This window comes from Somniosus microcephalus, chromosome 2 (assembly GCF_052327205.1).
Source record: "Somniosus microcephalus isolate GS21.2 chromosome 2, FLI_Smic_1.0, whole genome shotgun sequence".
Lineage (NCBI taxonomy): Eukaryota > Metazoa > Chordata > Chondrichthyes > Squaliformes > Somniosidae > Somniosus > Somniosus microcephalus.
This window is the reverse complement of record NC_140988.1, coordinates 286,646,823-286,669,518: the sequence shown is the minus strand read 5'-3', so window position 1 is coordinate 286,669,518 and position 22,696 is coordinate 286,646,823. Positions and strand designations below refer to the sequence as shown.

Genomic DNA, 22,696 nt, shown 5'->3' with positions numbered 1-22,696 from the left:
CAGCAGATGCCTGGCATACACTTCGTTTACCGGCCTCTGGTATTGGGCCTTCAGGATAGTGATGGCATCCGTGTAAGAGGTGGCGTCCCGGATGAACGAATAAGTCCGATGACTTACGCGAGTAGTCAGTAGACTCAGTTTATCTACCTCGCTAGCGGATGAGGCCCCCGCAAAGAGTTCGAAGCATTTGAGCCAGTGTCCAAATTGATTTGATGCTTCAGCAGAATGTGGATCCAAGTCCAGACGCTCTGGTTTTAGGAGTCGATCCATCCTAGTATTCTTTAGTGATTAAAATTGATGGGCCTTCAATAACCACAAAACTAGAAGTTATAGACTTAAACAAGTTGGCTTTTAATCACTAAGATCAGAGCTAACATCTCAACACGCCGACTGGTTCACAGGAATGAGTCATACAGATCCTGGGATCTTTATGTAAGAGAAGTCGGGGCGGAGCCAAGAGCCAAGACCTGGAACCTCCCAGGTTAGTCGGGAAAGAGGAAGTTAAACTATACACAGTGGGGGAGGGTAATATACATGAGTGCAAAACGAATACAGGATCAAGACAAACAGGTTTCATTACAACAATGTTATATGAAAATAGTCCATCCATATATTCAGTCTCTGGGGAGGCTTCCTGATTCTTTCTGGATAACGCCTTTCCCGAGTGTCTCACTCTTGGTGCGGAGGTGATTCTAGCACCCTGTCGTCAGTTAATTCCTCAGCTTCCAATGCTATTGTTTCTGAGGTAGATGCGACCTGTACGTCGGGTTCCTCACCAGGTACGTATGGCCGAGACATGGGGTTGACTCGTTCCTGTGACTCTAGGATCTGGTCAGCATGGCGTCTCACAATGTTCTCCCCAACATCCACTGTGTACATTAGTGGCCCCTGCCGTGTGCATATCGTTCCTGGTTGCCATTTCTCTGTTCGGTAGTCGCGGGCCAAGACTGGTTGCCCTACATTGAAGCTCCTTGTCGGCTTCTCATTGATGTGCTGGAATTGCTTACTCTCAACATCTCTTCGTACATTTGGTCTGAGCAAATCCAGACGAGATCTCAACCTTCGGTTAAAGAACATCATGGCCGGGGCCTGGTTGGTGACTGCATGTGTCGCATTTCTGTAGGCTAACAGGAAATTGTCCACCTTATGCTGCAGTGGAATGTCGTCATCGCACATGGCATTTACTGCTTTTTTAAAGGTTTGTACGAACCTCTCAGCCAATCCATTTGTGGCTGGATAATATGGGGCGGATGTGTAATGCCTTATCCCATTCCTTTTCATAAATGTTTGAAACTCTTCGGACACAAACTGTGGTCCGTTATCAGAGCAAATCTGCTCTGGCAAGCCGTTCCTGGTAAAAATGGTCCGTAGGACTGCAATAGTTTTCTCCGTGGTGGTGGAGGACATTTTGATCACCTCAGGCCATTTTGAGAGCGCATCCACGGCTATTAAAAACATTGAGTCCATGAATGGACCAGCAAAATCAATATGCACCCGTTGCCATGGAGATGAGGGCCACTCCCATGGATGTAGAGGGGCATGTGGTGGTGCATTTTGGACCTTCTGGCATCCTGAGCAGCTCTTTGTCAGGTCCTCGATTTGCTGATCGATCCCCGGCCACCACACATAAGCCCTAGCAAGGCTTTTCATTTTCACCCCTCCCAGATGACCTTCGTGAAGCTCATTGAGCACTCTTTCCCTTAACTTGGGTGGAATTACCACTCGGGATCCACACATCAAGGTCCCCTGGCATACTGACAGCTGTTCTCTTCTGGATGAGAATGCTGGCAACAGTGAGTTGCCATGTACTGGCCATCCCTTCACCGTCAAATCATATACCCGAGACAGTGTCGGGTCATTTCGGGTTTCCTTCTCTATACCAGCATTAGTTACTGGCAAGCATTCAATTATAGTCGAATGAAATATTTTGACAGGATCCACTGCTGGTGCTTCCTCCGCAGTAGGCAGTGGCAGGCGTGATAGCCCATCAGCGTTTCCATGCTGTTTTGTACCCTTATACTCGATTTCATATTGGTGCGCCCCTAGAAAAAGGGACCATCTTTGTAGCCATTGCGCAGTCAACACCGGAACGCCCTTCTTTGGATTAAAGATGGAGACAAGTGGTTGGTGGTCAGTCAGCAAGGTGAACTTCTGCCCGTGCAGATAGTGATTGAACTTTTTCACTCCCCACACTAGGCTGAGGGCCTGCCTGTCAATCTGGGCGTAGTTACGCTCGGCTGAGGTTAATGACCGAGACGCAAAGGCTACTGGCCTCTCCGAGCCGTCCGGGAATTTGTGCGACAGCACCGCTCCAATGCCATAGGTGATGCATCACACGCCAACCGAATTGGTAGTGCTGTGTTGAAATGAGCCAACACCTCTTTTGATGTGATCAATGCTTTGCTCTTCTGGAAAGCTTGTTTACATTCGTCACTCCACTTCCATGGTACCCCCGTTTGCAGTAGGGTGTTCAGTGGGTGTAGTACGGTAGACAAATTCGGCAAGAACTTATGGTAGTAGTTCACCAGCCCGAGGAACGACCTCAGTTGTGACACATTTTCCGGTGCTGGAGCCTTGACTACTGCCTCAATCTTTTCAGGGGACTTATGTAACCCCTCTTTATCAATAACATGGCCACAATACGAGATCTGCTTCTGGAAAAACTCGCATTTCTGGCGATTAGCTCGGAGCCCATATTCCTTCAATCTAGTGAGCACCTGCTCCAGGTTGGCGAGGTGATCACTGTCATTTTCGCCCGTGACCAGGATGTCGTCCAAATAACACTGGGTCCCTGAAATCCCTTGCAGGACTTGTTCCATTGCCCTTTGCCAAATAGTCGGAGCTGATGCTACCCCGAACACCAGCCGGTTGTAATGGTAGGGACCTTTATGAGTGTTGATCGTGAGGTACTGTTTCGAGGCTTCTTCTACCTCCATTTGCAGGTACGCCTGGGCCAGATCAATCTTAGTGAAGCGTTTCCCTCCAGATAGCGAGGCGAAAATATCTTCAGTCCGCGGAAGCGGATATTGTACAGTGTGAAGGACTGGGTTCACTGTCACCTTAAAGTCCCCACAGATGCGAACCTTCTTTGGTTCCCCAGGCGTATTACTCAACGACCTCTTCATTACAGGAACGATGGGTGTAGCCCACTCGCTCCAGTCCACTTTGGACAGTACTCCTGAATGTTCCAAACCTTCCAGCTCTGCTTCGACGGCTGAGCGGATCGCATAAGGTACCGGTCTGGCCTTAAAAAACTTTGGGCTTGCATTTTCCTCTATTTTGATCGTTCCTGTTATGCCTTTTAGTGTTCTGAGTCCCTGCTGGAACACTTCTTGTGCATCAGTTAGCATTTTTGACAGTCGTCCAGGTGTGACGTCGTCATCCTTTTTGGCATCTACAGTCAGTGCTTTTATGGAATGCCAATCTAGCTGTATCTTCCGGATCCATTCACGTCCTAGTAGTGGTGGTCCTCCATCTGGCAATACATATAGGTCCATTTTTGGTGTTTCCTTGCCGTTATATATAACGTTCACCATTATTTTTCCTTTGGGGTAGACTTTTTGCCCCGTGTACGTCTTCAAGACAATCTTTGTATCTCTCAAGGGTATATGTGAGAATAGCCGCTTGTAGTCCCTTCAGTTTATGACAGGTAGGGCTAATCCTGTGTCCAATTCCATTTTCACTTGGACTCCTGCTATCTTGAGCGTGACCCAGATAGTTTGGTGATCCTCCGTTTTGATCACATTATGTAGTTTCAGACAACCCAGCTCCTTGCTTCCGGAGTCTGTATCACTCTTCTGTTCATCTGAACTACTCTCCGTCACCTTACGTACCTTCTTGTACTTCTCCTGTGGAGATTTCTTGCTGCTGGTTTTCTTTCCCGACCTGCAGACTCTTGCTATGTGTCCTACTTTTCCACACTGTCTGCACACTTTGTCCTTGAACCAGCAATCATTATGGTCGTGTGTTGTTCTGCCGCAGCGATAGCACTTCACTGTTCCGTATGACGTTTCATTTGTGCCATATTCTTGCAGTCTCCGTTGTATCTCTGCAGCGCCCCGTGCTGCTGCTTCGTGTGATACTGCAATGCTGAAAGCCTTGTCCAGCGTAAGATCCTTTTCTGATAGAAGCCGTTTCTGGGTTCCTTCACTTTGAAGCCCACACACAAACTTATCCCTTAAAGTATCTGCTAGTCCCGTTCCAAACTGGCAGTGTTTCGATAGTTTGCGCAGTTCCGTTAAATACTCAGCATTACTTTCATCTTTATGCTGGTTCCTTTTGTGAAACTTAAATCTTTCTGCTATCAGCAGCGGTGTGGGGTTTAAGTGGTCCTGTAGGATTGACACTATGTTTTCAAAATCCTTTCCTACTGGCTTCTCTGGGGTTACTCGGCTTCGTAGTAAGCCATACGTTTTTGCACCCATTAAATTCAACAATACCAGTGCTTTCTTGTCATCTGGCACTTCATTCGCCTTGCAGTATACTTGTATGCGTTCGACATATGTCGTCCAATCTTCGACTTCATTGTCGAACGTTGTGATACTGCCACTCTTCGGCATTTTTGGGTGTGGTTAGACTGGCTTAAAATGGCATCTCCCGCGCTTTCCTTTCTTCCCCGCTGCGGCTTAAAATGGCGTCTCCCGCGCTGCTGCCAATGCCGCTCTCGGCGGTCCTCGTAGCAAATGGCGACGCCCTGTGGGTTTTGTGCGCTGCTCCTGCGCTGCTGCCAACGCGCTCTCTACGGTCCTCATGGCAATGGCAGCGCCTCGTGTTTTCCTGCGTGCCTCTCTCCCCCGTTGACGGTGCTCGGCCCTTGAACACCGGCTGCGCTCTGCTCTCTCTCGTCTCTCTCCCCCGTCGACGCTGCTCGGCCTTTTTCTGTGCCGCTCGGTCAGGCTCTAGCCCGCTGCTGTCCGGGAAGTGTCTGCGCAGTACCTGTAGCCAGCCCATTTCGCTGGACCACCGTGACTGGAAAGCCAAGCCTGGCTCTCGACAGCCTCCCCTGCGATGCTCAAATCTCCGCTGGATGACTGGGCGGTTGCCCGTGGTCGATGCCCGTGCTTCTGGACTCGACCTTCTTCCACTGTTCTCCAGGAGCGAATCCCTGGGAGGTGATGCAGCATTGCAGGTAGGTTCAAATCTATCTCATCGCCAATGTTATGTCCGTGTATCTTAATGTTGTGTCCTTCAATAATCAGACAACAGACTGCAGGGAACAATTCAACAGGTGTTTACTGAATGAGGGTTACTCTAGAACTAACTGTACAGATCACTACTCAGGGTTTATATACAGGTGTGGTCACTGCCGGTACTACAGTATACAGGAGCTGTAAAAAGTAGTTCTCTCCCTTAAGGTATATATACATTACATACATTACAGTGCACATGCTGACATATAAGATACTCGCTGAGGTGCCCGGCGGTGCCGAGGGATTTTTGAGGGCATGTTGTTGTTGGAAGAGAGAGGGAGAGAGAGCGACTGGGGGGAAGAGAGAGCGCGACTGGGGGGAAGAGAGAGCGCGACTGGGGGGAAGAGAGAGCGACGGGGGAAGAGAGAGCGCGACTGGGGGGAAGGGGGGAGGGGGAAGGGAGGGGAGGGGGGAAGGAGGGGGGAAAGGGGGGGGTGAGGAGATGGGGAGGAGGGGAAGGGGGGAGGGGGGAGGAGGGGGGGAGGGGGAGGGGGGAGGAGGAGGGGAGGGAGGAGGGGAGGAGGGGGGAGAGGGGGGAGGGGAGGGGAGGGGGAGGTGGGGGAAGGAGGGGGGAGAAAGGGAGTGGGGAGCCAGCAGACCCTCTCCCCCGAGCCCCGCCCTCCCGAGGCCCGATCTCACGAGGCCCGATCTCCCGAGCCCCGCCCCCCCCCCGATCTCCCGAGCGCCGATCTCCCGAGGCCCAATCTCCGATCTCCCGAGCCCCGCCCCCCCATCTCCGGAGGCTCGCCCCCCCCCCGATCTCCCGAGGTCCGATCTCACGAGCCCCGCCCCCCCCCGAGCCCCGATCTGCCGAACCCCGATCTCCCGAGCCCCGCCCCCCACCTGAGCCGGCTTCAAGAGCAGAGAGAGAGACGCCGCCGCACAACCTACCGCGTGAGGTCCGGCCGGACTCAAGTCGCGCGCGCTGACTCCTGCCCCACCCGCCTTTACTAAGATGGCGGCGGTGGCGACGCTCGGCTCAGGCCCGCCCCCTCCAGCCTTCACAAAGATGGCGGCAATTGCGAGCCGCTTGTTGAGCGCGACGGGTGGTGCCTAGCTCGGGCGTGGCTGGGCAACAGAGGCCCAGGCTTACAGGCCGGGAAAAACGGTGAAAGGTAGGAAAATTCTAGATGTTAGAGAAAAGATTTACAAATTAATTAACTTTTTTTAAAAACAATTTGTGTTTTAAAAGCAACTTTTTTTTTGCTGGAAATGTAGATTTGAAAAGAAACACGCAGAAAGTGGGAAAAAGAAATGAAAAGTTTGGAATCAAGATGGCGGCGAATCATCTCAGTTCAGAATGATAAGGCCCGCCCACACACGCACCGATTGGTCAACCGTCAAGTCACTGAACTGTAGGATTGGTCAATCATCACGTCACTCAACTGTAGGATGGCCCGCCCGCACACACAATGAACCCGCCCCCACTCGATGCAAATGAGCGGATAATGAGAGGAATTGTGAACGTTTTTTGGATACCGTCTGTACAATTTTTGTCTGAGCAAAAAGTAAATATGCCTACAAGAGTCCCCTAATGATGAGCTTTCTTTTGATATAACATATGTGTAGGTACGCTCTATAACTTTTGATTGTATAGCCGGCCAGAGAGACAGACAGAGAGACAGACAGACAGAGAGACAGACAGAGAGACAGACAGACAGACATATCCTTTTATATATATAGAAGATATACAATGACTGAATGGAATCTCCTTTATTTATAGAAGCTTGGGGTCACGCTTGCGGACTAAGTGGAGGTGTTACATAGAAACATAGAAGATAGGAGCAGGAGTAGGCCATTCGGCCCCTCGAGCCTGCTCCGCCATTTAATGAGATCATGGCTGATCATCCAAATTCAGTACCCTGTCCCTGATTTCTCCCCATGTCCCTTGATCCCTTTAGCCTTAAGAAATATATCTAACTCCTTCTTGAATATATTTAATGAATTGTCCTCAACTGCCTTCTGTGGTCGAGAATTCCACAGGTTCATCACTCTCTGGGTGAAGAAATTCTTCCTCACCTCTGTCCTAAATGGCTTACCTCTTATCCTTAGATTGTGACCCCTGGTTCTGGACTCCCCCGTTCTGCAAAGCGGTCAATCAATCTGTGTTTGGTCTCCCCAATGTAGAGGAGACCGCAACATGAGCAGTGAATACAGTACACTAAATTGAAAGAAGTACAAGTAAATCGCTGTTTCACCTGGAGCTTAAATGGCCATATGAGGTTCATTGATGCACTATTGAGAACCTAACCATCCTGTTTTAGTTAGAGTGAGTCAGATTAGCTGGAAAACTTCCTCTAGCTTTGGTGATGCTGAATCCCAAAGCATGGTGAAAGCCCACTGGAAATACAAAATAAGAGACAAAGGGGTAGATTTTCAACTGGTGTAATACTGGCGTTGCGAATCAGCCGCATATTGTAAAACTGCCCGGTTTTCATTTCCACTGAAATCAAGTTGAAAGTCTAACCTGAAGTATTTAGTCACCACTTCCTATTTGTGCTGTGCAGCACTTTCCCAGTTTCAACCAGTTCACTGCTTCTCAATAGATCTACCCTCCCTCTTAATGGTTTTTGTAGTACTTACCTTGACGGGTTTTTTCCTCGCCATCATTCATGTACACTGTGTTGCTGCATACACAGGTGTACGGTTTTCTCTTTTAGTGGGCCAGAAAGGTCAAGAATTAACTAAGACTCAGGAATGATTTTAAACGTTATAAACAATTTTTATTGACATTAAGACATGACAGTCTTTACAGGTAATGAAGCTACACAACATTATCCTGGGGCACACAACTCCGAATCAAGGGTGATTTGGCCCTTGTTCTAGGAGAGTTGAGGAGATTAATTCTTCTTCAACATCTTCCTTGAATGCTGCTTGTGGTCTCTTGAAAAATCATTGCAGCCCTGCATGATTTATACCTTTTCCTGTCTGTTGCTGGGCAGAATATGTTGGTGTTTTTTTCCCATTCCTCGTGGTTTTAGCAGCAATTTGGTTTTTGTTTCCTTATGTTTCGCTGTTAGCAAAATGAATAAGTATCCTTGAACAGTACAGCAGTTTTCAGTGAGTCTGCTGCACATACTTTCCCAAAGCAGCTTCAGATTAAACAAGTCCATGATGCTTTTCGATCTTGGTCAAGCTAACAATTATGGCCCAGAAGCCTTTGCTCAATTGATGTTTTGTTACAAACGATCCGTTCCTTGGTAGGCTATTGATCACAAATTAGCCTACCTGTAATTTTCTTTTGTTTTCTTAGGCTGCACATAAGTTATCCTCATTTTCTGTACATACGTTAACCTATTATGCTTTTTTAAAAAGTATTCACCCTGCTAATCCAGGGTTTCATGTCCATTCCTTTATCCATCTCATGGTTCCCGTTGAGAGTCTCCTTGAGAGTTCCCACTCCAGAGGCCTTATTTAGTCCTCCTTGAGCAAACACCAAAAAGTCTATATTAAAAAGCTCAAAATCCTTAATACAAACAGAAAATGCTGGAAATACTCAGCAGGTCAGGCAGCATCTGTGGAGGGAGCAACAAATGTTTCAGGTCGATGGCCTATCGTCAGAACTGAAAAAGGTTAGAGATATAACAGGTTTTAAGCAAGTGCAGAGGCAGGGAAAGGGGGGAGGGGAGGAAAGAACAAAAGGGAAGGTCTGGGAGTGGTGCGGAGAATTCAAGTGACAGGCGAACGGAAACTTGATGTCACGCTTGCGGACTGAACAGAGGTGTTTCGCAAAGCGGTCATCCAAACTGCATTTGGTCTCCTCAATGTAGAGGAGACCGCATCGTGAGCAGCGAATACAGTATACTAAATTGAAAGAAGTACAAGTAAATCACTCTTTCACCTGGAAGGAGTATTTGGAGCCCTGGACGGTGGGAAGGGAGGAAGTAAAAGGACAGGTGTTGCATCTCTTGTGCTTGTAAGGGAAGGTTCTGTAGGAAGGAGAGGGGGTGTTGGGGTGATTGAGGAGTGGACCAGGGTGTCACACAGGGAATGGTCCCTTTTGAATGCAGAAAGGGGAGGGGAGGGGAACATGTGTTTGGTGGTGGGATCCACTCAAAATCCTTCACAGGTTTTTAAGCAATCCACTTTATTTTAACAGGATTTTAATATGGCAGAATGAGAAAATGCGCAAGCGTATGTGGAAATCCCAAACTTGTGGTCAGTTTCAAAGGTGGTATGACAGCGTACTCTGACAGTTTGCCGTCATACCGTCTGCAAATTCAGGGCCAATGTATTTAGTCTATGCTAAACATGAAGCCAACAGTTTGGTTTTGTTTATTCCAATTTGCAATGTTTTTAGTTTCCAATAGTAGCAAACATGCCCCATTTTTGATTGCACTTTACCTTGTTAATTGAAGTATTGGTATGTAGGTTATTCATGTGCACAAACATGAATGTCACAGGTGCATTAGAAGCACACATAATGGATGCTCTAATTATTTTTTTTGAAAACATTGCAGAGCAGAACATTATCTTTCTATTTATTGACTGGAACTTACGTGGAATTGCTCAGGTGATGTTTGTCAACAATTCATTGAGCGGAATTATTATTTTGGCCGGGTTGATTGTACAGAATCCATGGTGGGCACTGAATGGCTTCGTGGGAACAGTGTTCTCGACTCTGGCAGCACTTTTGCTCAGTCAGAACAGGTAAATGTGCTGTGGTAATATACATTTGATTTTAAAAATCATTTTTTGAAAAAGGCATTGAAATGCTTTTAATGTTTGTGATGTTTTCCACTGTATATATGGGACTAGTGTTTATACTGCAAGATAGTGTTGAGCATAGTCACCAAATTCCATGGGAATATTTATCATTCTAAAATTATATTTTGTAGTTTTGTTAAACAATAAATTTGACAACTGAGAACACGATCTAGCCATTCTGGAAGATTGCTGAGATGTTTCCACCAACTAATGTATTTTACTCTTATGAGCTGTATTGAGGAGGTCCATGAACAACAACAACTTGCATTTATTATAGTGTCTTTAAGATAGAGAAACATCCCAAAGTGTTTTACAAAGGTGTATGGAATAACCAAGGCCAAGCTAAAGGAGAAATTAAAGGAGTGACTAAAAGTTGAGGTGGGCTTTAATCGTAGAATCATAGAAAAGTAGAACATAGAAGGAGACCATTCGGCCCATCGAGTTTGCGCCGGCTCTTTCGAAGAGCAATCCAGAAAGTCCCACTCCCCGGCTCGTTCCCCATATCCCTGCAATTTTTTCTCCCTCAAGTATATATCCAGTTCCCTTTTGAAGGCTACTACTGAATCTGTTTCCACCACCCTATCAGGCAGTGCATTCCAAATCCTAACCACTCGCTGCGTAAAAAGGTTTTTCCTTTTGCCAATCACCTTAAATCGGTGCCCTCTGGTTATCAACCCTTCAGCCATTAGAAACCATTTCTCTTTATTTACTCTACCTAAACCTTTCATGATTTTAAACAACTCTATCAAATTTCCTCTTAGCCTTCTCTTCTCTAAGGAGAACAACCTCAGCTTTTCCAGTCTATTCATGTAACTGTAATCTCTAATCCCTGGAACCATTCTAGTAAATCTCTTCTGTACCCTCTCCAAAGCCTTCACATCCTTCCTAAAATGTGGTGCCCAGCTGGGGCCGAACTAGTGGACAAAGGAGGACAAAGGGATTAATTAATTAAGAAAGGGAAAGTAGAATATGAGAGTAAGCTAGCAGGGAACATAAAAACTGACTGTAAAAGCTTTTATAGATATGTGAAGAGAAAAAGATTGGTGAAGTCAAGCATAGGTCCCTTACAGTCAGAATCAGGGGAATTTATAATGGGAAACAAAGAAGTGGCAGACCAACTAAATTCATACTTTGGTTCTGTCTTCACAAAGGAGGACACAAATAACCTCCCAGAGATGCCGGGGAACATAGGGCCTGAGGAAAGGGTGGAACTGAAAGAAATCAGTATTTGTAGGGAAATGGTGTTAGGAAATTGATGGGACTGAAGGCCGATAAATCCCCAGGGCCTGATAATCTACATCCCAGGGTACTTAAGGAAGTGGCCCTAGAAATAGTAGATGCATTGCTGGTCACCTTCCAGAACTCGATAGACTCTGGAACAGTACCCATGGATTGGAGGGTAGCTAATGTTACCCCACTATTCAAAAAAGGTGGTAGAGAAAAAGCGGGGAATTATAGACCGGTAAGCCTGACATCGGAAGTGGGGAAAATGCTAGAATCTATTATAAAAGATGTAATAGCAGAGCACTTGGTAAGCAGTGACAGAATCGGACAAAGTCAACATGGATTTACAAAAGGTAAATCATGCTTGACTAATCTAATGGAATTTTTTGAGGATGTAACTGGTAAAATAGATAAGGGAGTACCAGTGGATGTGGTATATTTGGACTTTCAGAAGGCTTTCGATAAGGTCCCACATAAGAGGTTAGCGTGCAAAATTAAGGCACATGGGATCGGGGGCAAGGTATTGACTTGGATAGAGAACTGGTTGGCAGACAGAAAGCAAAGAGTTGGAATAAACAGGTCGTTTTCCGAGTGGCAGGCAGTGACTAGTGGGGTACCGCAAGGATTGGTCCTAGGACCCCAGCTGTTCACAATATATATTAATGATCTGGACGAGGGAATTGGATGTAATATCTCCAAATTTGTAGCGAAAAATCGCATAGACCTCCTCAGAAGACAAACATGGGACACAACCAACAGAGTACCCTACGTCGTCCAGTACTTCCCCAGAGCGGAGAAACTACGCCATGTTCTTCGCAGCCTTCAACATGTCATCGATGACGACGAACACCTCGCTAAGGCCATCCCCACGCCTCCACTACTCGCTTTCAAACAGCCGCCTAACCTCAAACAGACCATCGTTCGCAGCAAATTACCCAGCTTTCAGGAGAACAGCGACCACGACACCACACAACCCTGCCACAGCAACCTCTGCAAGACATGTCAGATCATCAACACAGATACCATCATCACACGTGAGGACACCACCCACCAGGTACATGGTACATACTCATGTGACTCGGCCAACGTTGTCTACCTCATACGTTGCAGGAAAGGATGCCCCGGAGCATGGTACATCGGCGACACCATGCAGACACTGTGACAACGGATGAACGGACACCGCGCAACAATCACCAGGCAGGAGTGTTCCCTCCCAGTCGGGGAACACTTCAGCAGTCAAGGACATTCAGCCTCCGATCTTCGGGTAAGCATTCTCCAAGGTGGCCTTCGAGACACACGACAACGCAAAATCGTCGAGCAGAAACTGATAGCCAAGTTCCGCACCCATGAGGACGGCCTCAACCGAGATCTTGGGTTCATGTCACGCTACATGTAACCCCACCTGATGCAGGGTCATCCAGACTCGAGTCGACATTGGCTTGTTCTCTCTACACAGATGCGGCCGGACCTGCTGTGATTTCCAGCCAAAAAAATGTTTTTTGTCTGTTTTTTTGTTTTTCATACAGACCCCAGCATCTGCAATATTTGACCCCTTGTGACCCCACCTTTATGCATTTCTCCACTTCACCTGAAGAAGGAGCAGCGCTCCGAAAGCTTGTGATTTCAAATAAAGCTGTTGGACTATAACCTGGTGTTGTGTGACTTCTTACATTTGTCCACCCCAGTCCAACTCCGGCATCTCCACACCATAAATTATTACAGGCAGGGTATGGGCAGTTGCATTTTGCATAAGTTGGAGTTTCCGGAGAATGGGTGGCAGCTGATCAATGTTCCGCCCAAAACCGGCAGGAGTGACGTCATGGCCAGCGGGTGGGAATTGTGCTTGGAGCTGGACACCGTTGGTGAGCCAAGAGAACAGTCCCCAGTCAGGTAAGTCAGGCAGGAGGGGTGTCCAGGCCAATTGCAGCTGGAGAGGTGATGGGAGGGGGATGGTTGGGTGATGGGAAGCTTGGGGGAGAGGAGGCCCAACTTTTCCTGGTTGGGCCAGCAGGAGCACTCCTTTAGCTTAGTTTGAAAACAGTCTGGTTCAGCCTGAATCAATGGTTTGGGATGGGGGAAGAAATCAGTAACGAGGGAAAGGAGTTTGTGGTGGAGGCCGAAGACAAAGGCTGTAGGTCCCACATTGGACTCACCAGTCACCTGAGATTTTTAATTGGAGGAAATTGCGACTAATCCAGGATTAGATGTCAGAAAACACAGAAGCAGTGGTGGGGTCAGTCGAGGTGGTGAAGTGGTAGAGCTGGGTGGCATCAGCATACGTGTGGAACCTGGCATCATGTCTTCAGATGATGTCACTGAGAGGCAACATGTAGATAAGGAATCGGAGATACAACTGAATGTTTTACCAAGCCACTTAGAGGGCATTAAGAATCACATATAAGCCTAACGGGTTAGGGGTGGCAGTTTTACTTCCCTGAAGGACATGAATGAAAACAGTTTTTTTTTTAACAAAATAGAATCTTTCATGGTTATTTTGTTTTGGTACTTGCTCACAAATTACAAGCTTTATTGAAGTCAGCTTCACAGCTTCCTGTGGTTGGGTTTAAACTGATAACATCAGGATTAGTTAGTCTAGTACGATATCACTATACTACTTCTTCTTAGGCAGTCCCTCGGAACCGAGGATGACTTGCTTCCACACTAAAAATGAGTTCTCAGGTGACTGGTGGGTCCAATGTGAGACCTACAGTCTTTGTCACAGGTGGGGCAGACGGTGGTTGAAGGGGCAGGTGGGTGGGGTGCTTGAGTTGACATGCGCTCCTTCCGCTGTTTGTGCTTGGCTTCCACTTGCTCCCGGCAAAGAGACTCGAGGTGTTCGGCGCCTTCCCGGATGCTTCTCCTCCACTTTGTGCGGTCTTGGGCCAGGGATTCCCAGGTGTCGGTGAGGATGTTGCACTTTTTCAAGGAGGCTTTGAGGGTGTCCTTGAAGCGTTTCCTCTGCCCACCTGGGGCTCTCTTGCCGTATACTACTGTACCTCTCTATCAGCCTTCAAAAGCCTCATAACAACTTACCCCTTCAGACATACCTTTGGTCACTTCCCCTCATTATCTCCATCTTGCTGTATGGGTCTCTCACAACACCTTCTATAAAGGACCTTCAAACATTTCATTATGTTAAAGGTACCATAAAAATGTAAGTTGTTGTTAAACTATTATTGTGTAACCTATTTTGTGAAGTAAAGAAGTGTAGTTTCAACAGGAAAGTGAACATTTACATAAATATTAAGAGGATGCTGAATCCCCAGCTTTTAATATTTGAAATATTAAGAAGCATGGGTTCTCCCAGATTGGCTTATTTTGACAGTTTATTGGGCAATTTTCTGCAAAAAATTAATCAGATGTGGAATAAGGCACTGTTTTTAATTTTCATTGAAACTTAAAAGGAGTTCTCCATACACCCTCAATTAGGTTTCCAACAGATGGTGGACCACAATTATTTATGACCACCTGCTATGAGTTGAATAGGATTCCACTGTTTGGAAGGCCAAACCTCCTCTAGCACAGCACGTTCCTGACCCATTGGGATGAAGAAATCACCCCTAAAAATCAAATAAAAAGATTAATTGCTTGCCTTAAAAATGACTTTGTTAGGAAAATGTTGGGTCATGAAATGTTAGCTTAATTATGTTGCTGTATTTTTTTCAGATCTAAAATTGCAGCAGGGCTTCATGGGTATAATGGCATCTTGGTTGGCCTTCTACTGGCTGTGTTTTCTAATAAAGGAGATTGGTATTGGTGGCTACTACTGCCTGTGATTGCCGTGTCAATAGTGGTATGTGGAGCAATCTATTTTTACATATAGAACAGTTGAAGCACATAATCTACATTCAACTTTTGTATATTTACTAGTGTTTGAAACAAACTAAAATAACTTCTGTGTTACTGCTTATTAATAAATATACATGTTTTTAAAGTTGCATGAATTGAAAATTCAAAGTATGGTTAAAATATGGGAACACAATGGGGCTGAAAATCCACAGCCCTTCTGGCATATTCATGCTGTATGTCCAACAGGAGTGAGGTGGAAGAGCCAGAAATTAGGCCAAGACCTTGATCTGTTCGAGCCTCTGTCCACTCTAAACAAGGTTACCCTTTTCAGATGAGGCATGGTCAAACGAGGAAACTACTGGCACCAGGGAAAACTCTGCTGCTCTTCTTGGAAATAGTGCCACGGGATCTTTTGCATCTACCGGAGAGGGCTGACGTGGCCTTGGTTTAACATGTCATTCGAAAGACAGTACTTCCAACAGTGCAGCATTCCGTCAGTACTGCACTGAAGTGTCAGCCTAGATTCTGTGCTCAAGTCTCTGGAGTGGGACTTGATCCTACAACCTTCTGACTCAGAGCCGAGAGTGCTACTACTGAACCAAGGCTGACACTGACAATGGGTAATAAATATATGGAATAAGTTACAGCAAATGTAATTCAAACAAGTAGGCCCCACTATTTACAGGGAAGCGGTGGGGATGTTGGGGTGGGGAGCAGTGAGGCTTAAAATGGCCGAAGAACCCAGCAAGGTCGGGATGTGGGAGCTCGATTTAAATATGTTAATTGCATGTCCCGCCTCTCCACAGCAAGACACTCGGATGCCCCGATACCTGCCGATGTAAAACAGGCAGCGGGTGCATGCACAGAGTGTTGGGGATGCGTTCCCTGTATTTAACTATTTAACCCCCTCCCCAACTATCTAATTTCAAAGCCAAAGTGTCAGTGACTTCAACAGATAGCTAGATATAACAACAACTTCCATTTATATAAGCACCTTTAACGTAATAAAACGTTCCAAGGTGCTTCACAGGAGCATTAGCAAACAAAATCTGACACTGAGCCACATATAGAAATATTAGGACAAATGACCAAAAGCTTGGTCAAAGAGATAGGTTTTAAGGAGCGTCTTAAAGAAGGAGAGAGAGGCAGAGAGGTTTAGGGAGGGAATTCCAGAGCTTAGAGCCTAGGCAGCTAAAGGCACGACCGCCAATGGTGGGGCAATTAAAATACAGGATGCACAAGAGGCCAGAATTGGAGGAGCGCAGAGATCCCGGAGGGTTGTAGGACTGGAGGAGGGGTGAGGCCATGGAGGGAGTTGAAAACAAGAATGAGAATTTTAAAATTGAGGCATTGCCAGATCAGGAGATAACGTAGGTCAGCAAGCACTGGGATGATAGGTGAACGGGACTTGGTGCAAGTTAGGATACGGGCAGCAGAGTTTTGGATGAATTCACGTTTCTGGAGGGTGGAAGATGGGAAACCAGCCAAGAGAGCATTGCAAAATCAAGTCTAGAGTAACAAAGGCAAGGATGAGGATTTCAGCAGCAGATGAACTGAGGCAGGGGTATAATCGGGCAAAGTTATGGTGATAGGCGATCTTGGTGATGGCCCAAATGTGTGGTCGGAAACTCATCTCGGGGTTAAATATGACACCAAGGTTGTGAGCGGTCTGGTTCAGCCTCAGACAGTTGCCAGGGAGAGGATGGAGTCGGTGGCTAGGGAATTAATTTTGTGGCAGGAACCGAAGACTGTGGCTTTGGTCTTCCCAATATTTAGTTAGAGGAAATTTCTGCTCGTTCAGTACTGGATGTCGAACAAGCACTCTGACAAATTAGAGACAGTAGAGGGGTCGAGAGAGATGCTGGTAAGGTAGAACTGTGTGTCGTCAGTGTACATGTGGAACCTGACATTGTGTTTTCAGATGATGTCGCCGAGGGGCAGCATGTATCCAAAAATAAAGGAATATGGTGAGAATTGATGCAATCAACGAAAAAGTAGGAGGCTCATGTATCAACATGACCTTTTTCTTACCCTAAAATTTCCTCTGTTTGTAACCTTCAATTTTTCACATCAAGTCCCAGCTTAATCCAGGCATGCTAGGTCACAGTTGAAGTACACTTTAATATGATTTGAATTGACGGGAGCTTTTTGCCACATGAATGAGTTGCAGCAATGTCTCATGAGATATAGAAACTCTCCAGTAGATCCAGTGAAAGAACAAAGAAAAGAGAATGAGGATCTGTGGAGTGAATCATATTTTAAGAGAATTTATCAACAAAAATGTAGCTTTGTCTTTTGTGATTTACATTCTAAACCTTTGTTAATACAAACCAGTACATTGCAAGAAGTACCAAGGTGCCAAAAATCCATAGGACACTATCCCAGTCATTGCACCAAATTGTATCTGGTGGTATCCTCCAGAGTTTGCAGGATCATTGGAAGGGCACCTCAATAGCATGGGGTAGACAGGCACAACTGACACTTCGGGCATCTCTCTGACACCCACCTGTCTCATGGCAACAGAAACTCTGCCACTTGCCTACCACAAGTTAGACAGGCCCCTTGAACCCCGGCCGTGGCAAAATTGAACATAAAATATGCCTGGCCTGCAGCTCACTGGTGGGGTCCAGGAACACCATAAAGGAGGTTGGTACACCTCCACTCACTTGGTGTAGCAGCTGTCACAGAAACATGGGTCTCTTTCAAACCTCAGGAGAAGGAACTCCTAGCTTATAAGACAACCAGGAAACTCTTTCAAACTGAGTCTCCGCCATTTTCCTATGAGTTCCACTGGTCTCCCACTGGAATTATGGCAGGAGACTGCCAATGAATTTTGGGGGTCGTGCACATCATTTCTGCCTTCGTAGTGACTTAAGTCCGGAAATTTGTGGGCCACGATCCCAGTTGTTACATGGGTCGTGCTCACTGGTGCCCTCCAGTGCTGACCCCATTGGAGTTTATAGAGCCAGTGGGAGGGCACTTAATTTGAGTGGAGCATGTATCACTACCGACACATCTCCAGCACCTGCCTGCCCCATGCAGCTGGAAAATCCCTTTTGGGGGGGGGGGGGTGAGGGGTTGTCCAGGACTCACCTCCCAGACTCAGTGGAGCCATCTGTCCATCAATTTTACATAGAATTGCATAGAATTTACAGCACAGAATCAGGCCATTAAGTCCAACTGGCCTATGCTCCACATGAGCCTCCTCCCATGCTGCTTCATTTAACCCCATCAGTATATCCTTCTATTCCTTTCTCCCTCATGTACTTATCTAGATTCCCTTTTAAATGCTATTCGCCTCAACTACTCCATGTGGTACCAAGTTCCACATTCTAACCCCTCTCTGGATAAAAATGTTTCACCTGAATTCCTTATTGGATTTATTAGTGACTATCTTTATGACCCCTAGTTTTGAACTCACCCACAAGTGGAAACATCTTTGCTACGTCTACCTTATCAGACCCCTTCATAATATTAAAGACCTCTATTAGATCACCCCTCAGCCTTCACTTTTCTAGAGAAAAGAGCCCCAGCCTGTTCAATCTTTCCTCATAGTTATAAACGCTCAGTTCTGGTATCATCCTTGTAAATCTTTTTTGAACCTTCTCCGATGCCTCTACATCCTTTTTGTAACACGGAGACCAGAGCTGTGCACAGTACTCTATAAGTGTGGTCTAACCAAGGTTCTATATAAGTTTAACTTTGAATTCTATTCCTCTAGGAATGAACCCCCGTGCTTGGTTTGTACTTTTTATGGCCTTGTCAACCTGTGTTGCTACTTTTCCTGATTTTTGAATCTGTACCGCATTTGTAAGTGCAAATCCTAATATTTTTATTGCCCTTTCTTCAAATGTCCAGGACGCTTCCCTGGCTTGGACCCCGCTCTCAATGGGGTCCCCTTCTGCCCATTTGGAGGCTGGTATGCCTCCTCTTACTCGGCATATCATAAGAACATAAGAACATGAGAAATAGGAGCAGGAGTAGGCCAATCGGCCCCTCGAGCCTGCTCCACCATTCAATAAGATCATGGCTGATCTGATCCTAACCTCAAATCTTCTATCACTCTGCATCCACCCGAACCCATGTGATCTCCCGGGAGAGGCGAAAAACCAGATAAAGACCCAATGGCCAATTTGGGAGAAAAAAATCTGGGAAATTCCTCTCCGACCCATCTAGGCGATCGAAATTCTTCCAGGCGATCACTCTGTCCCTATATTTCCTACAGTACTTACCTTCTGTAAAGGCAATCTCCACCCCAGCCAGGAACAGGAATAAAACCATCTCCTGAAATCTAACACAGAATTAGAACACAGTAGGAGCAGAACCAGGCTACACGGCCCCTGGGCCCACTCCACTACCCACAGGGCCATGACCATTCCGAACCTAGGCTCATGTCCAATTTCCTGCCCGCTCCCCGTAACCCTTAATTCCCTTTACTTCTAGGAAACTATCTATTTCTGTTTTAAGTTTATTTAATGATGTAGCTTCCACAGCTTTCTGGGGCAGCAAATTCCACAAACCTACCACCCTGTGAGTGAAGAAGTTTCTCCTCATCTCAGTTTTGAAAGAGCAGCCCCTTATTTTAAGATTATGCCCCCTCGTTCTAGTTTCACCCATCATTGGGAACATCCTCACCGCATCCACCCGATCAAGCCCCTTCACAATCTTATATGTTTCAATAAGATCGCCTCTCATTCTTCTGAACTCCAATGAGTAGAGTCCCAATCTACTCAACCTCTCCTCATATGACCACCCCCTCATCCCCGGGATTAACCGAGTGAACCTTCTTTGTACTGACTCGAGAGCAAGCATGTCTTTTCTTAAGTATGGACACCAAAACTGTATGCAGTATTCCAGGTGCGGTCTCACCAATACCTTGTACAACTGCAGCAATACCTCCCTGTTTTTATATTCCATCCCCCTAGCAATAAAAGCCAACATTCCATTGGCCTTCTTGATCACTTGTTGCACCTGCATACTAACTTTGAGTTTCGTGCACCAGGACCCCCAGACCCCTTTGTACTACAGTACTTTCCAGTTTCTTGCCATTAAGATAATAACTTGCTCTATGATTTTTCCTGTCAAAGTGCATAACCTCACACTTTCCAGTATTGTATTCCATCTGCCAAATCTCTGCCCACTTACTTAGCCTGTCTATGTCCCTTTGCAGGTTTTTTATGTCCTCCTCACTCACTACTTTCCGTCCCATCTTTGTATCATCTGCAAACTTTGATATGTTACACTCGGTCCCCTCCTCCAAATCGTTAAAATAGATTGTAAAGAGTTGGGGACCCAGCACTGACCCCTGCGGAACACCACTAGTTACTGGTTGCCAATCTGAGAATGAACCATTTATCCCAACTCTCTGCTTTCTGTTAGAGAGCCAATCCTCCACCCACGCCAGAATATTACCCCCAATCCCGTGATTTTTTATCTTGAGCAATAATCTTGTGTGGCACCTTGTCAAATGCCTTTTGGAAGTCTAAATACACTACGTCCACTGGTTCCCCTTTATCCACCCTGTATGTTACTTCCTCAAAAAACTCCAGCAAATTTGTCAAACATGACTTCCCCTTCATGAAACCATGCTGAGTTTGTCCTATTAAATTATGTTTATCCAAATGTCCCGTTACTGTCTCCTTAATAATGGACTCCAACATTTTACCAACCACAGATGTTAGGCTAACAGGTCTATAGTTTCCAGCCTTCTGCCTACTACCCTTTTTAAATAAGGGTGTTACATTAGCAGTTTTCCAATCTGCCGGGACCTTTGCTGAGTCCAGTGAGTTTTGGAAAATTATTACCAATGCATCCACAATCCCTACCGCTACTTCCCTCAAGACCCTAGGGTGCAAGCCATCAGGTCCAGGGGATTTATCCGCCTTGAGTCCCATTATTTTACCAAGTACCACTTCCTTAGTGATTTTAATCGTATTTAGTTCCTCCCCCCCTAGAGCCCCCTGTTTGTCCAGTGTTGGGATATTCTTAGTGTCCTCTACTGTAAAGACTGATACAAAATAATTGTTCAGTGTTTTTGCCCTCTCCATGTTTCCCACCATTAATTTCCCGGTCTCATCCTCTAAGGGACCAACATTTACTTTAGCCACCCTTTTTCTTTTTATATAACTATAGAAACTTTTGCTGTCTGTTTTTATATTTTTTGCTAATTTACTTTCATAATCTATCTTCCCTTTCTTAATCAATCTTTTAGTTATTTTTTGCTGTCTTTTAAAGACTTCCCAATCTTCCATCCTCCCACTAGATTTGGCTACCTTATATGCCCTTGTTTTTAGTCGGATACTATCCTTAATTACTTTACTTAGCCACGGATGGCTATCTTTTCTTTTACACCCTTTTTTCCTCAGTGGAATATATTTTTTTTGGAAGTTGTAAAATAACTCCTTAAATGTACACCACTGATCATGTACCGTCTTACCCTTTAATCTATTTCCCCAGTCCACTCTAATCAATTCCGCTCTCATACCTTCATAGTCTCCTTTATTCAAGCTTAGCATGCTTGTTTGAGATCCTACCTTCTCACCCTCTAATTGAATATGGAATTCAACCATGTTATGGTCACTCATTCCAAGGGGATCCTTTACTAGGACATTTTTAATTAATCCTGTCTCGTTACACAGGACCAAATCTAAGGTTGCTTGCCCCCTGGTCGGTTCAGTTACATACTGCTCAAGAAACCCATCCCTAATACACTCAATGAACTCATCCTCAAGGCAGCCCTGCCCAACTTGATTTGTCCAGTTAATATGATAATTAAAATCCCCCATAATTATAGCTGTTCCCTTATTACAAGCCTCAACTATTTCCTGATTAATACTCCGTCCAACAGAGTTGCAACTGTTCGGAGGCCTATAGACTACACCCACTAGTGTTTTTTTCCCCTTATTATTCCTTATCTCCACCCAAACTGTTTCACTATCCTGCTCCTTTGACCCAATATCATTTCTCTGTATTATAGTGATTCCTTCCTTTATTAACATAGCCACCCCACCTCCTCTCCCTTCCTGCCTGTCCTTCCTGATTGTTAAATAACCTGGTATGTTTAATTCCCAGTCATGGTCACCCTGCAGCCATGTTTCTGTAATGGCCACAAGATCATACCCATATGTCGTTATTTGTGCCGTTAACTCATTCATTTTGTTACGAATGCTACGTGCATTCAGATAAAGAACTTTCAAATATGTTTTGTAACACTTAGTTCCTGTTTTTTCCCTTTTTAGTACTTTACTTTTTACTCCATACCTTCTGTCCCTTCCTGACACGTTCTGTTTTTTAATTCCCCCACTGCTACCTAAGTCTATGACCTTCTCTGTTGTCATTTCTATTATTTGCTCTCTAGAAACCTCCCCCCCACTAATTAGTTTAAAGCCCTCTCTACAGCCCTAGTTATATGATTCGCCAGGACTCTAGTCCCAGCACTGGCCAAGTGGAGTCCGTCCCAACGGAACAGCTCCCTCCTGTCCCAGTACTGGTGCCAGTGTCCCAAGAAGCAAAACCCATTTCTCCCACACCAGTCTTTGAGCCACGCATTTAACTCTTTAATTTTATTTATCCTAGCCAAATTCACTCGTGGCTCAGGTAATAACCCAGAGATTATTACCCTTGGAGGTTCTGTTTTTTAATTTGACCCCTAGCTGCTCATACTCCTTTAACAGAACCGTCTTCCTTGTCCTACCTACATCGTTTGTACCAACATGGACCACGACAACTGGATCCTCCCCCTCCCACTCCAAGTTTCTTTCCAGCCAAGAGATGTCCTTAACCCTGGC

General features: G+C 45.8%; 1 protein-coding gene across 1 annotated transcript in view; it reads left to right on the top strand.

Moving 5' to 3' along the window:
- The window catches only part of LOC147123443 (urea transporter 2-like), a 183,486-nt gene that overhangs the window by 33,566 nt on the left and 127,224 nt on the right, over nt 1–22,696 (top strand). Inside the window, exons 3-4 of the mRNA XM_085966031.1 lie at nt 9,650–9,839; nt 14,787–14,910. Coding sequence (XP_085822157.1) covers nt 9,650–9,839; nt 14,787–14,910 — 314 coding nt within the window. The remainder of the gene's footprint in view (nt 1–9,649; nt 9,840–14,786; nt 14,911–22,696) is intronic.